The sequence below is a fragment of the Pelodiscus sinensis genome, chromosome 3, assembly GCF_052426305.1.
Source record: "Pelodiscus sinensis isolate ZL-2025 chromosome 3, ASM5242630v1, whole genome shotgun sequence".
NCBI classification, from domain to species: domain Eukaryota; kingdom Metazoa; phylum Chordata; order Testudines; family Trionychidae; genus Pelodiscus; species Pelodiscus sinensis.
The window spans coordinates 81,488,026-81,503,197 of NC_143054.1; the positions used below are offsets into that span (position 1 = coordinate 81,488,026).

Here is a 15,172-nt window from a genome sequence, read left to right on the forward strand (position 1 = left end):
CCAAAATTTTCCTGAGGTTTATGGGTGAGGAGAGGAAAAACAGTGACTTTTAAGCAGTTTATATCTTAGTAAAAGCTCAATGGTGTTAAGGGGAGAAATAAAAGACATTTATCCTGAGGGTTCACCCTTCCACATTTCAAAGATCTGCTGCAAAGAGCTGATGACTGAATTTTTCAAGGAAAATCCTTTATAACAAAGTGTTAGGTAACCTAGCTGTAGGGATCACTATCATCTCCCCTCCTTCAGCATGACTTCTAGTGCAAAAAAAATGATGGAATGCCAATGGACCTGTTATAAAATCATAACCTTTTTTCTTTTACTTACACAGGTTAAGTGGTAGAAATATTTTCTACATCTCTAGCAGAGCTGAATAGTTTGTGAAATTCTGATATACTCTTCTTTACTTCCTCTGCTAATATTTAAGAGTCTAGATTCTGTTTACCTTTCAAGAGATTGTGTGTACAATCAGTATGATAGTGTCCTGGGTGACAAATTATGTTTGAAAAATTTACCAGTTTTTTCAATCAGAGTAGATATTTTTGGAATCTGCCTCAATGTGTGTCATTACTCTGTCAAGCTCATATTCATTGCACCTTAGCCATTCCTGGGAACAGAAAATTCCTTTCTTTGGCAGAGGCATCCCTACCTACTGCTCTTTGGGAAAGTAGTCAAGCAATTCCTTTGATTACTAATCGAGATAAAAATGCTGGCTATGATGCTGAAGACAATTTCCCATCACTTTTCATCACATTTACAAAGAAAATAACTGAGAAAAAGTGTCATCCATACCTCATGCTTTAATTCCTCAGTTTTACATCCTACTACCTTTTTCATCCCACTCCCTCACTAGTTTGTGAGATTTTGTCTTGTAGTTTCAGTTTTTAAAAAGCCCTCACTGTCTTCCTCACTAGTGAAAAAATCTGAGTAAGACACACAGTGTTAGTGTCAGTTTTTGCACTTGCTACAAACTAACAAGTTATAGCAACTGGAAGCTGTTGACTGATTTCACTGGCAAAATAAGAAGGGGGAAATCATGCTATTGCCAACCCTTTTGCAAGGGTGAGTTGTATTTCTACAGTCAGGATTTAAAAATGCAATATTAGTAACAATCCAATCATCCTTGAGGTAGAGGGAAAAAATAAGATTGTTTTTCTCTCTAGCCAGAAAAGGTTACTCTGTACTACTTTCGCTGGTATGTCATCTCCTCTTTCTTCTTATTATATAGCGAACGTTTCATTTCATTTCAGTAAACAGTTTAGTCGTTTTTTCTTTTTACAGTTTGGACTTCTCTGGTTCAGCACCCTCAGGACCTGGGCGGTCCCAGATGAGGGAATTTGCTGGACCAGGGTAGGTCCCCTGCCACCAGTCTCCTCAGACTGCTGCCCCTCCTTGCTCCTTTGGCTCCGCTGCCAGCTGGGTGACACAGCTGCCTCAGCCCCACTGACAGAGCAGCTGAACATGCAGCCCTGGCCCCACTGCCATGGCACCAGCCCTGCTGCTGGGTGGCATGTGGCCCTGACTCAGCTTCCCTGGTACAAGCCGGGTTGCCACAGCAGCACCAGCCCTGCTGCTGGCTGGCATGCAGCCCCAATTGAACTGCCAGCCTGCTGCGACTCCAGCTGGGTTGCCGTAGCCCTGGCTCCACTGGCAAGGCCTCTGACGGGTTTTCCCTGCTGGGCTGCTGTGGCAATGCCCCTGTTGCCAAGTCAGCACGCAGCCCCGATTGGGCTGCTGTGGCATAGCCCTGCTAACGGACCAGCATGCATGAGCTGCCCTGGTGCCAACTGGGTTGCCAGGCTGCCTCTGTCCTGCTACTATGGCTCCACTACTGCCACTAGGCTGCTGAAGCTCTGGCCCTGCTACCACTAGGCTTGCCATGCCCGGGGTTCTCAGTTATTGGCCCTCCTGCCCCAGGTGTCTCTTGTTCAGAAACATTCATGGTCCCGTAGGACCATGGATGCTGGCAGATGAGAGTCTTGGTTTTGGGAGATGCAACCTGTAGTGTAAGTTTTCCCTGACTGCTCATTTTCCTCCAGCTAATCCAAGGCAAGTGGAGGAGAGAATGCAGGCCAGACCTACAATACAGACAGAAAAAGGAATTGTCTAGAGCCACAAAGTCTTTGATGAACAGTAACTGTATAACTGAAAGCTTTGGGGAACTCCTTCCAATTATCTTAGGGCAACAAAAATATAGCTGGGAAGTAAGAGGAGATTTTTAGAGGAAGATGCTACTATCCCAAAAGTTATTTCTGTGAACTTTATTTTTAAGGCAGATGTATGGGATTTTTCCTCCTTGCAATCTGATGTTAAATCTTCACCACCTCCTGAAATGGTGCTTTGGAGCTTATGAGAAACAAATACAATATCATATGTCTAGTCTAATAAGAAAATTTGGTAAATTCAATATTTCTGCAATCATTTACACGTAAAGCACCGTGGATAAGATTTAAAAATGCTAAGAATTATTGTCTGCTATGGAAAAACCTGGTATATTATATTTATTATCTTCCCCCAGAAGCCACTCCCTGCTTCCTCCCTCTGGGAGAGGAAAAAGAGAAGAGGGGCAGATGGCCGGTATATCATGTAGCAGTAAATCCACTGATTCTGCCCATGATCCTGGCTCAGTGAAAGCTTTCTTAACTGGAAAACTTTGCTAACCACCATTGTCCCCAGCCACAATACTGCCGCATCTTCAGGTGTGCATGCCTGACTCTCACGCATCCATCTGGATGGGCAGATGCCTCTGGCTACTGCAGAGCTTCTGACAGCTGATGTCATCAGCAGGCACCTCCTTCCCTTTTAGCCTGCCTCGAGCTACTGGGAGCCAAATCTTCTAGAGGGCTCCCAGGCAGCTGGCCCGTTTGTCTGCCTGCCACTTCGGAGGAGGACACAACAAAAATGCCCTGAGTGAGCGAATGTGTGTGTTGGATGGGTATGGTCTGCTTACTCATTCCTCCAGCTTTGCTAGTTCTTTCTTTCAAGCGCACAGTACTTCCCTATTTGGCATAACCAGAGTGACAACCCAGCTCTTTGCTTTCAGAACAAATGTTCTGAATAATATTCTGAATGGCCAAGGGGGGTGTGGATTGGTCACCATGGTAGGAGGCAGGGGCAGAGCAATAAATGCGAGTATCCAGCACATTCAACTCACCAGGAAACCCCCATTCCCCATGAGTGCTGGATAACAAAGCTCTTTCACTGTAGTCCTGAGTCTCTTAGCTCTGTGTCATGAAGAGGAGTATGCATTCCTGTGTAAACTGTCCAACTCTTGCTCCTTCCCCTCTATGTGGCAAAACAACAACTTTTCCATTGTATTTAGGGATCTCTTTAGTGCACCAGAGAGGAAGCATTTGCCTTACATGTGAAACAAAGAGGCCCATAACATTTACTTTTTTGTGGGACTCCACTGCTCAATCAGGCCTAGCAAACTTAAGTTCTTCCATCTTTTTCAAGTATTGAGGCAAAATACCTTGCAGTTTTAGCCTTCCCTTATTTTATTTTATAGACTAACAAAACACGTAGATGGTATCATGAGCTTTCGTGGGCACAGCTCATGATACCATCTACAAAGTGCTACCAGACCATCTTTTTTTCTGTAACAGACTAACTCAGCTATCCCCTGAAGCTCTTTATTTTATTTAGAAGCCTGCTTTAGAGCATCCTCTAGGGGGTTGCCTATTGAACTGCAGGCACAGCTCTCCCCAGTCTTCCACTTTTGGGTTCTTGGACAAAAGCTCAAGCTCTTTTCAGGTACACTTTTCCTGTTTTCTTCTTTTCTCTGCAGACTAACCTCCATTCGATAGAGTGAGACAGGGATTCCGTTAGCATAACAGCAGATCCTGAGGCTTCATATCAGCAGAAGCTGAGCTGTCCCAACAGCAACTCCAAAGAACCTAGCGTTTCTGCACTCACCTCTCTGTGCTGGTAGAACATCTTGTACAAAGTTGGGGTGAAGCTACTTTTATAGCTGATAACTGGCTTCTTGGCACATTTTACTTCCATGTCCTCATCATCTCCACATCACTCAGCCAACCCACGACAGGTCAAAGAGAGAATTTTTGGTTCCATGTGAGAGTTCCCTTTCTATCCAAGACTTCTCCTAGAACTCCAAAGGAGGGCCTTAGTAACTCCCACTGCAGTTTCTTCTTCAGTTTCTTTGGGAATTCATTTTCCCGGGGTGTGTCTGCCCAGAGACGCTTTCAGGATCTTCTGAATGTCTATCCTCATTTTATTCAATATCTCAATAACTTTTTAGAACGAAAAGAAGGATTTGCTGGTTTGCTTTCCTCCCAAGTGCCCCCCTTTAACTGTCTCCATAAAGAGTTAAGCCATGCATATATTCCTAGCTGTGAGGGTCTTCCACTTGCCTCAAGGCAGATCAAGCTCCACCAGTCTTTCAGGACAGCTGGAATTAGCAGTAAACACATGTTTGCTAAAACAAACTCTTCTGTAACACCCTTAACATGAAGGAAAAGGGTGGCTGCAGCTCAAATGCACAGACACCATTTCTAGGGGCACCCTTCGAGGTGAAACTTCTCAATTTTCTAGAGAAAAATTCTGAAAAAATGTATCAAATTTTGATAAAATTATGCCTAGTAAATCTTCATTTAGATGCTACAGTATGCTTCGGTCTTTTGCAACAGCTTTCAATAATATCAGAACTGTCAGTGCTTTTGTCCACTGTATCCCATCAAGGCCAAGATACAGTGGAATAAGGAGGTGTTATGCCAGAGAGAATCCTCTCCAAGGCAACAAGGCCCTGTGGACTCATGTTTGCCTTCCCCTTGACAGAATGTTCAAGAAATTCTTTATGAACATGAAGTGGTTTCCTTTCAGACAGATGAGTTCTTGAGATCAGAAGAACAAAAATCCTCAATTTTTGAGCACCACTAATTTTTCTCTAATTTCCTTTGTCACAAGACATTGTGAAACCCAAAGGTATTCTAGATAGTATCTCAAAACCTCTCTCTTTTGGCACAATCTCCCAGTTCTAACAGAAGACATTTTGACAACTTCTTTGGGGGGGGGGGAGGGTCTTCAGAATATCTGGGAATTTTTAGCATAGAAACACTTGTGCTTTATGATTGTGCTTTGAGAAACATCCAGTATTTCTTATTCATCATAGGTGTCAAGAAGACATATCTTCACAAGTCAATATGCTCCATCTTGTCAATGCTCTGCCATCAGGGACTACCATTATCAATGCTTTTCAGCTTTTCACCTGCTCCACAGGCATTTACCCAACTGATGATTATCTTGATGGACAATCTGAAATGAAGGTATGCAGCTCTACCACTACGGACAAATGATTGGTATAGATGCAATTGTATGAGGCTTCAGTTCACTACAGTTTCTGAAATTTCTAAAGCAACACTGGAGATGAATTTGTAGAGTGCTGTAAATTCCATCACAAGAGCTCCTAGTTCTAGGGACCACTTTTCAAAAGTAACATTGGTCTAGTGGTGTTGCCGGAAGAAAAAAAACTTAAATGTTAGTTTAAAACATTTAAAAGTTAAAAAACTTTCTCATTTATTTTTATTCAACATATTAATAGGTTTCCCTATTAATTCAACATATTAATTAAGGTTTCAACATATTAATATCTCCAGCTAGTCTTTTGGGTGCTGCTCCACCTGCACTCCTTCATAATTTTCTGATCAGGTAATAGAACTAACAAAATTAATTAAATAGATCTACTGTCAAGCTCAACCAACAGATTGCTGAGCTCCCTCTACTGCCAGTGAACCCCTGGTCATTTGTTCAAGGCAAATTATTAGTAGATCCAACAGCAATAGGTATAATGAACAACAGATTGTTGAGATGGGAAAATTGTAGGGGTTTGCATTCAACAGAAAGCAAATGGTTCTATCCACCCACAGGAGTCCCAACCTGGCACCAATCCATGAATCTACAAATAATGGGGAATATATCAGTCAGTTTCCTTTGTTATGTTCTTCCAGAGTTTATAACTAACCACATGGAAAATGATGAAACCACTATGGCTCATTCTGAATCAGCAAGACAGAACAAGAAGCAAAATCCTGAACAAAGATCTGGAAGATTCTACCGCAGCAGGAAGATCTGGATATGTCCCTTAATGTCAAATACATCTGGAATAAGTCCAAGAAATAAGTCAGCAGGCTCATTTGATGTGGGATGGACCTGAGAGTAGAAGCGGAATTAGTAAATCTTTGATTGTTTGGAGATAGCTCTTCCCATAAATAGATTTGTTTGTTGTCCAGTGCACCAGGGAAACAATACATTTTGCTCCTAGCAGTGGCAACCCACAAGCCTACTGAACAGATGTGCTGTCATCTGTTGTCAGGACTCCAGTGTTATGCTCTTCTACAGAAATAGTCAGAAAAATCAACAAAAAATGTGCAGTCATACTGTTTATTTTATTTTGATCCAAAACACCTATAATTCCCCACACAATAATTCAAAGGTCAGTATCCTAGCCAGAGATCTTATCAACTTCTTAGGAATTCATAAAAGCCTTCTCTCTCACCCAGGTCTTGAATCTCTGAGAATTGGTCCCTGGATCCTGAAGGGTAATGTTTCCTATAATACGGTCTGGTTGATTTCCTCCTCAAATCCAAGAAGTCCTTCATCAATTGGTCTTTCCAGGTCAACAGCAGAACTTGGTGCTTGTGGTGCACTCAGCAAAAAAAATCCACTAACTTGGGCCACAGAAGACATTTTGAAAATGTTCCCAGTACTAAATGTTCTCACTAAAGCTTCTTTTGGGTCCCAAGAGAAACTCCTCTCTGATAATCTTAGTTCACCTTCCTTTCAGTGATCATTTCAGCAATAAAACTCCCTCTCAAGCACGTTTACTTCCCCCAAATAAAGCAGCAATTCTGAGCCTAGCCACTGATTTTGCTTATAACCCCTCCCTGACTTCCATTTAATCTTATCAATATTCCTACACTGCTTCTACCCAAAGTCTACACATGCTGAAAGACAAAGGAGATACACACAAAGGACGTATCTAAGTGATAAAATTCTATTTGCATAGAACTATACTACATAAAGTTTGATGCCCTACTGATATTATACAGGGGAACACAGACTAAGAAGGACAGTGTAAGACATCAAAATCCCCTCTCTCTATATCTACAGATTAAGTCTGAATACTTTGAGGAATGCAAGTTACCTAACGCAATTTCTGAGGCTAAGTTGCTAACTCCCACAAGTCTACTAGCAGCATGTGGGGCAAAAAACCAAAGCCTTTTATGAAGAGATTTGCTAGGCAAGCTATTATGGTTGTTGGCATATTCCTTCACAAAGTACAGCAAAAAACTGGTATTCTTTCTTCATCCAATGATGCCTTCAGATATACAAATGCTGAGTCTCCATTTGGTAGTGTGCTCTTCATGAATGAATCAAAACTTCTAACTGTTGCGTTATCTTTGACATGTTGTTTACATGCTGGCATTTGATTTCTTTTAAATCTCCTCCTAGTTCTTAGGAGACTTTTTTTAACCTCTGCTTGCTACTTCCAGTGGTTTCCCAAGGCAGACGGAGCACCAGATTTCCAAGAAAGTTAAACATAAAAATTAATTTCCTTACCTGTAATTTTGTCTTCTCTAAACAGGTATCTGCTGCTCTGTCAGGACCCACCCTATGTTGGTTGCTTTCAGCAACTCTTTTTGTATTCTGGCTTCATGAGGTTAGTCAATTTCATTCTCCTCAGTGGTTTTCTGGTTGGAGAGAGAGAGAATTGCAAATGTACTCTGCCTAGTACACAATTTGTCTTCAGAATGTACTCCAGCCAGATGATTCAGGATTTAGTTTGCTTATTTTTCCTTCTGACCATGACTTTCACAGCTTTGGCAGTAGGGCCTTGCAGAGAGATGTGCCTGAAGTTCCAATGTTACACCACAAGAGGGAGATGTAAAACAGGCATTCAAAACTTGGAAGAGAAAAACCCAGCAGTTTTCCAAGCTTTTAATAGAGCAGGGATTCCCGTTCAGAGAAGACACATTTATAGGTAAGGAAAGTAGGCTTCACAAGTTATGCTAATCTACCCATGTACATTTCTGTATGGAAAGTATTTTGCCATATAGAACCTCCAAAAATATCTTCCTACTTTGGGGTTTTCCATGGTTCCCAGCACAATATTCTGAGAGTTCAAGATTGACATGTGTATGATGGATTCTGGTATTAAGAGGAAAGGTTATAAAATTTACAAGATTATTAATAGGAGTGTTTAGATTGGGGCTTTAATACAGCTAAGGGGCTATTTTTTATATGCTCAATCTAAGAGGAAAAGAAAAACAAATGTTTTAATTCAACAGACCACCATTCTTGTCCATTCTAGAAATAAGCCTCTGTGGGGAAAATAATAACAATCAATATTTGAGAGACTGGCAGGAGCTGCAAGAACTAATTCTGCTGAACCATGCCTGAAAAATAAAAGCAGAACACACAGATGTGCTACCTTTTTACAATATTCACTACTTCTTGGAAAAGAGCTCTCTCATCAACAGCATAAGTGACTTCTAGTCCTGTAACTCCAGATCTTGTGAGCAAAGGGGCCTGGTCTCTGCTACCTAGAAAACAAGTGAAATAACTATTAATTTTTAGGACAAAAGTCCACAATTCCAGTCTCGCTCATCCTTTAAACGGAAAATATATAACTCAAATCCTTTAAATAGAGAAAATCATTTCGGTCTCTACTAAGTACATTCACATCTGTCTTAATACGGATTAAAAACTACTAATACAACTAATTCCTCTCTGGATAATTTTTGTTCTTAAAGGTAGCTTTTAAAACACATCATTTTTCCCCCCCACTTTGCAGATTGTTCCATGAAGAGGAGAACATTTTCTAGAAATTACCAAAGAAATAAATTTGACCCAAAGAAAAATGTCAGCATTTTAGATCCCCGGCAGTCAGGCTAAGATCCATATTTGAAGAAAAACTTCAAAGAACTGTATGACAGCTTATTTTCTATATTCTTCACATAAAATACCTATTTTAATTAACTACATTACACTTGATTAGATGGTTACTTTGCAGAGTGTTATTAATATGAAAAGCCCTATACAATATAGTACACATTTTAAAACACCAAAAACTCCCCATTAACTCTAGGAAATAACCAATTAGAGAGTTACACATACTGCTGGCTCTGCAGCATAAAGCTAAGCTTTATGCTGCAGAGCCAGCAGCAACACCTCCCCTGGAGCAGGGTTGCTAGCCCCTGCCGGCCTACCTCCTGTGGAGGAGGCTTTGCTGACACAGCGAAGCCACCTCCCTCTGTGCGGAACTGGCAGCTCTTGCCTGCCAGCCTCTCCCTGGGAGCAGAGTGGGCACCCCGGCACAGTGAAGCCTCTTTCCCAGGAGTTGGCTGAGTTTAACCAATACTTTTAACCAATAAGCATCACCTTATCGGTTAAATGTTTAACAGTTAAACTCCAACATCCCTATGACATGCTGGATCATAACATCTCTGATTAAGCCAATGAACTGGAGTTTTAAAAGGAGCTAGATACAAGATGAATACATTAGACCACAACAGCTCAAAACATTCTGTGCATTTTCAGAACTAATTAAAATACAGGCTGTTACTTAAAATGCAACAATGTAAAGTGATGTGCAGTTCAACCTCAAGTCACTCCTCCAGGAGCTCAACAAGCTCTTCACAAAGAAAACAGTGAGAGCACTTACCAATAAAAGGAAGAAAGATTATCACAACAATTAAATGAATTCTTATTACTAAATAAGTTCTGCATATAAGGATGTCTGATTTTTCAACATACTACTAGTCTTACTCACAGAAAATTCTCTTCTTAATTTTTCAAAGAGATTCATAAGGAGCCATAACAGCCTCTCATGATAATTCTTACTTAGTACAATAATGGAGTTAATTAAAAAATACTAAATACCAGAATAAGCTACATTACAAGAAATATTAGGGATTTCGCCTAACCCCATAAAATTCCTGTAATACCTTAAAGAAGTAGGTGAAGGATGGAACTGTTGCCTTAAGATTAAATTTCCTTTTTATTTGTAGGTTTTAGGCTACAGCTTTACTATTAGACAGTATTTTGTGGTTTAATATAAAGCTATAATGCTACATTATAAAAAAATTCCTAAGAATAAATCTTAAAAGAAACAGGATGTTTTTTGATAGCCTAAACCAGTGGTACTCAACCTTTAACAGCTGGAGAGCCACTTCACCATTAAATGGAGTTGTAGAGCACCTTAAAATCAAGTACCGACATTGTGATCTTTGTGTCATGATGTTTCCTCAATGTCTGATGATCATCATCATATAGTGACATCATCAAATATTGACACATCATGACAGAACATCCCCTCTCCCAGCAGCACTCTTTCTCTCTCTCTTCATCCCCTCCTGGCTGCTGGGAAGAAGGAGTGGGGGGTCTTCCCCATTTTGCCCCCCGGCTGCTGGGTGGGAGGTGATCTCTACTCTTACCTGTGGGGGGATCCCAGCAGCTCCTTTTCTTTCCCCCTTTGGGAGGGGGAACTTCAGCGACTCCCACACTGCTGGTCCATTTGCTCAGTGCTCCCCGCGCTGCCTGATAGAGTGGAGCGCCGATCAGATGCCTACATTGCGAGAGCCGCCTGTAGGGCCATGAAGAGCCACATCCGGCTCTAGAGCCACAGGTTGAGTATCACTGGTCTAAACAAAGCCAAAAAGGTACAATACAATAAGGGCCCCTGTTTAGATCCTAAAAGGATCAGATAAAACCACAAATATAACCCTTAAGTAAAATATTAAACATACTGTCTTGATTTAACATTTTCTATTTGTAGCTAGCCAGCAATTTCAACAGGAGACTAAGGCAAATTTTCCTCTTTACACCTCTAGAATGCTGCAGAAGCTTGCTCACAGGTATGCAAACAGGTCTACTGCATACATGTAGCATATCTGTGGTTTACAACTCAAGCAATGGATCATAAGAAGATATAGGCAGGAGATCTCTACGTATGCTTAATATGGCCTTTCATCCAACAGTGATAAGAGGAAATTAAATGAGGTAAAACAACACTATAGAAGCAAACAGCATTACTTGCTAATGCTTTATTTTTTACAAAATAGAGATTTTGGTAAAGAACTCTAAGAAAAAAAAAAGAAATAAGAACCTTGGCTTGAGATTGTTCTGTCTCTATCAATCACTATAGCACCAATGATTTCTTTTTTATCTGTATTTGGCAGTGCTGTGTCAGATGTGATGCAGAAGAATAAAGCACAGATAGGATCAAATTCAGGGTCTGGCTCCAAGTCTCGTCTGGTTCGAGCATGTAATTCCATACTGATAAGTGTAAGATTTTGGACCTACATAAAAACAAATATATATGTACAAATTTATATTCTGTGTCTCTCTTCAAACAAATTTCACACAGTTTAGAAAGAAGCAAATTATTCATACAAATGAAATCATTATAAACAATGGTCCAGTACACTTATATAAACTATTTACATATCACCAGTAAAAAATCCAGCTGATTAAGCCTGCATTTTTTTAATCTTTTTTGGGGGGAGGAGGGGAGCAAAATGTATGGTTTTGTGCAAGGTTGCCAGTAAACAACAGTATTTTCAAACAAACTAACTTGGAATAATGATCAAATATTGAATGTTTCCTTTCTAATGTATACTGTCTCCTGATCTTTTAAGTCTTGATTAAACATTTCAAATAGCAACACCAAGAATATGAAAGTGATACAATTAAGAATATTAAATAACACTTTTTAATTCAATTCCATTTTCCATCAAAGAATCTCAAACTACTTTACAAATCATATCAAATTTATCCTCAATATTTGTGTTCAACAAAATACCAGCTCAGTTCCATTTTTCACAAATAGGGAAACAGGCATAGAAAGGTTAACTGATTTGGAAAAAACTCAGAGAAGTTGTGACAGTCGTAAGCGAAATGACTGGGATCTTCTGATATCGAGTATCAGTCCCCAACCTCCTGTTTTGTGTAAGGAAATGGTTGGAATAAAAGCCTCTTCCATGGTAAGGAGATGAAACTAGTTCCACAGCTCCTATCTGTAACAGATGTTGGACTTCCAAGTGTTAGAGATCCTCATGGGAAAGGTCCCTAAAGAGGACTAGGAGGTAGGAAGGATAGATGTAAAGGGGACAGAGTAGATCTAGATGATCTTTAGGACCCACTGGTCTAATTTTATAGTGGTCCATTTGTGGAAAAAAGGACATAGGCAATGTGCAAATTGAAGACTGGTTAATGGTATACTCTTTGGTGCTAAGGCATGGTCACTCACACCCCTGACCAATATTTCAAAATTGTTATTTGGATGTAGATGTCTGGGATGTGGTGGTTTGGTGTTGTCTACGTCTTTAGGGCTGTTTCTGCCAGAAATCAAAAGGCTTCTGTTGTTGTCTGTAGTTGCTCCTGATAGGGGGTATACATCCTCCGTTTGTTCAGTGGGGTGTACATGCCAAGGGTCCTCAATGTGGTACGGGATATTTCATAGCATACAAGACTTCATCTGTCTTAGCAGCAAACAAATGGGATTTGTCTAAGGGGAGATCCTCTACCTTCATTTGGAGTTCTTTGGGAATGCCCAAAGCCTGCAACCAGGAATCTCTCCTAGGGTACGGCTAGACTGTGTGGTTTTTTTGGGATACCAGAGGTATCCTGAAAAAAACTCTGCTGCGTCCAGGGAACGCGTTTGCTCTTTCACTTTTATTTGCGGAAGAGCAAACACGCTCTTTCCGAAGCCCCTGTATTCCTCATTCCACAAGGAAGAAGGGGGCTTTTGAAAGAGGGGTTTTTCCCCCGATACTTGGTCCAGTCTAGACGGGCCAAATTTCGGAAAAGCCTCCTTCGACAAAAGTATTGGAAAAAGATACGCAAAATGTGAAGTGCATTTTGCGTATCTTTTTCCAATAGATCCTCGCAGTCTAGCCATACCCCGGGCTGCTGCATCAGCTACATCTAAGACTGCTTTGGAGGGCTGTGCATGAGATTGTGTGCACCTCCTGGCTTATTGTCTAAGCTGTGTGCGCTTCTGTTCAGGGCAAGGTGCTCCAGGACCTCCTGGAACTTGGAATAATTGATATGGCTGCAGTCAGCAAACAGTGCAGAATAGTTTGCTACATGAAGCTGAAGAGTGGAGGAAGAATAACTTTTTCATCTGAATAAATCAAGAAGTTTATGATCATTATTGTGTGGTGTAGAGTGGAACTTAGGATTTTTTGCTCTGTGATGAACAGCATTCACCATACGGGAGTTGGGCTGTGGATGGGAAAACAAAAAGTCCACTTTAGCTGGTAATGAAATATTCAGCTCTTATTTGTAGAGAGCACAGATACTGATGTTTCCCAGATTGTGTCAGATGTCTCTAAAATGGCCTCATCCAGAGGTCAAGGCAATATTTGTGTGGCAGAGGGTTGCAAGATCTTCAGGAGTTTGTGCTACTTCTCTTAAACTTCCTAGAGGCCAATGTCCTGAGCCGTTGCTACTCTCTTAAACAGCTCCTGAAATTGTTTCAAGTCATCTGTGGGAGTAAGAGTAACTGGTATGACCCCCTCATCCAGTGAGGAGGAAGGGTTGTGGAGAGGGGACCTCTGCTCTTCATCTGTGGGCTCAGGGCCTTCCTCTTTGAGTGGTTCTTCATCCTCAATCATGGTCTGTGAATTATCTTGGGTTGGGGAGACCCAATTGCCCTTGCAGTTGGTGTACCTGGTGGATTATAATGTAAGAGGACCAGGGATCCTATGATGGCAGTTGACCTAAGTATGGAGGGGGGATATGGCCATAGTTTCCTGTTCCAGTGGTGAAGTAGTATATGGTAAGTCTGCTTCACAGGTTCCAGCTCCCAGGAAGGCTGTCTTTAAGTAGATGAGGAATGCTGTGAAGAGAATCTTCTATCGTAAGGTTCTGTATCAAGGTTACTGTAAGAGACTGATTGTGCTGGAGGGTGAAGAGAATGGTCAGTGCAGCACAAAGGGAACCTCTATGTCACTGTTCTGGAGGAACTGTGGAAGCATGGAAGAGTGGCTCAATGGGGTCTTCATCGTTGTGGGCTTGAGTTTTGGAGGTGACTTAGGAATCGGTACCCAAGTCTGTGGGAGTGGCATACTGGTGCAAGTTGGCTTTGGTGCCAGGTCCTGAGGTGGCAAGATCGGTGCCAATGCAGAGACTTTATGTCTTGGTGCCAAGTGCAGCGGCTTCTGTGCCATCGGCGTCCGTGCCAATACAGTGCCAGAGGTGCCTGGTTTGTCAGTGGTGTTGGCTTCAGCGGAGCTTGGCATTGCAGGCAGAGATCTGCAGGGAGAAGCTCTCTTATCTAGTCTGCCAATGAGGAGGAATGCATCTTCACAGTTGCAGAAACTTTGTCTTTAGGGTCTGCCTTGTCATAAGCCGCAGGATCCTCAGTAGAAGGCTTATGGGATTTTTTGAGAAGAATAATTTTAAGGCAGGCTTCTCTGTTTTGCCTTGTTTGAGCCGTCAAGTTGGAGCAATGAGAGCACTTGAGGGAGACATGGCTCTCTCAGAGTGTGTCTAGACTACAGAGTTTTGTCGACAAAAGTGGACTTTTGTCGACAAAACTATACCTGCGTCTACACTACCGCTGAGTTCTGTCGACATAACGTCGACAGAACTCAGCAGTTTTTTCGACGCTGGTAAACCTCATTTTACGAGGCATAATGCCTTCTGTCGACAGAGTTTCTGTCGACAGAAGGTGTTATTGCATGTAAACTGTCCTTGCGTCTACACTACCATGTCGACAAAGCAGCTTGCTTTGTCGACAGAACTGAATGTAGTGTAGACGCTCTTTGTCGACAGACGTTTTGTCGACAGTATCTGTCGACAAAACGTCTGTCGACAAAAGCCTGTAGTCTAGACGTACCCTCAGAGACATCTGATACATGATGAATATCCGTCAGAGATGGGCCTGATGTTCTTACAGGTGTAACATCTTTTGAATTCTGGTGACCCAGGCATGATGGTTGGTTGAAGGGAGGAGAAAAAATTATTCAGAAGGAGGGTCAAATGGGCAGGAAGGCCATAAACAAAAATGAAGGTGTTTTGTTTTGGGGGAAAAAAAGCGTTGGTTAAAGGCTAAGGTGAGAAAAAAAAGTTTTAAAGGGTTTTGTTATTGTTTTGTAGATGAAGAGAGGGCAACTGCAGGGACTCCATCTGCTGCTGAGGACAGTAGAAAAGG

General features: G+C 41.5%; 1 protein-coding gene across 2 annotated transcripts in view; it reads right to left on the minus strand.

Moving 5' to 3' along the window:
- The window catches only part of REV3L (REV3 like, DNA directed polymerase zeta catalytic subunit), a 222,329-nt gene that overhangs the window by 60,028 nt on the left and 147,129 nt on the right, over positions 1-15,172 (minus strand). For both annotated transcript variants that reach the window (XM_075923987.2, XM_025184747.3), the window contains exons 17-18: positions 11,120-11,312; positions 8,444-8,555 (exon numbers count right to left, since the gene is read on the minus strand). In XM_075923987.2, the coding sequence (XP_075780102.1) occupies positions 8,444-8,555; positions 11,120-11,312 (305 nt within the window). The remainder of the gene's footprint in view (positions 1-8,443; positions 8,556-11,119; positions 11,313-15,172) is intronic.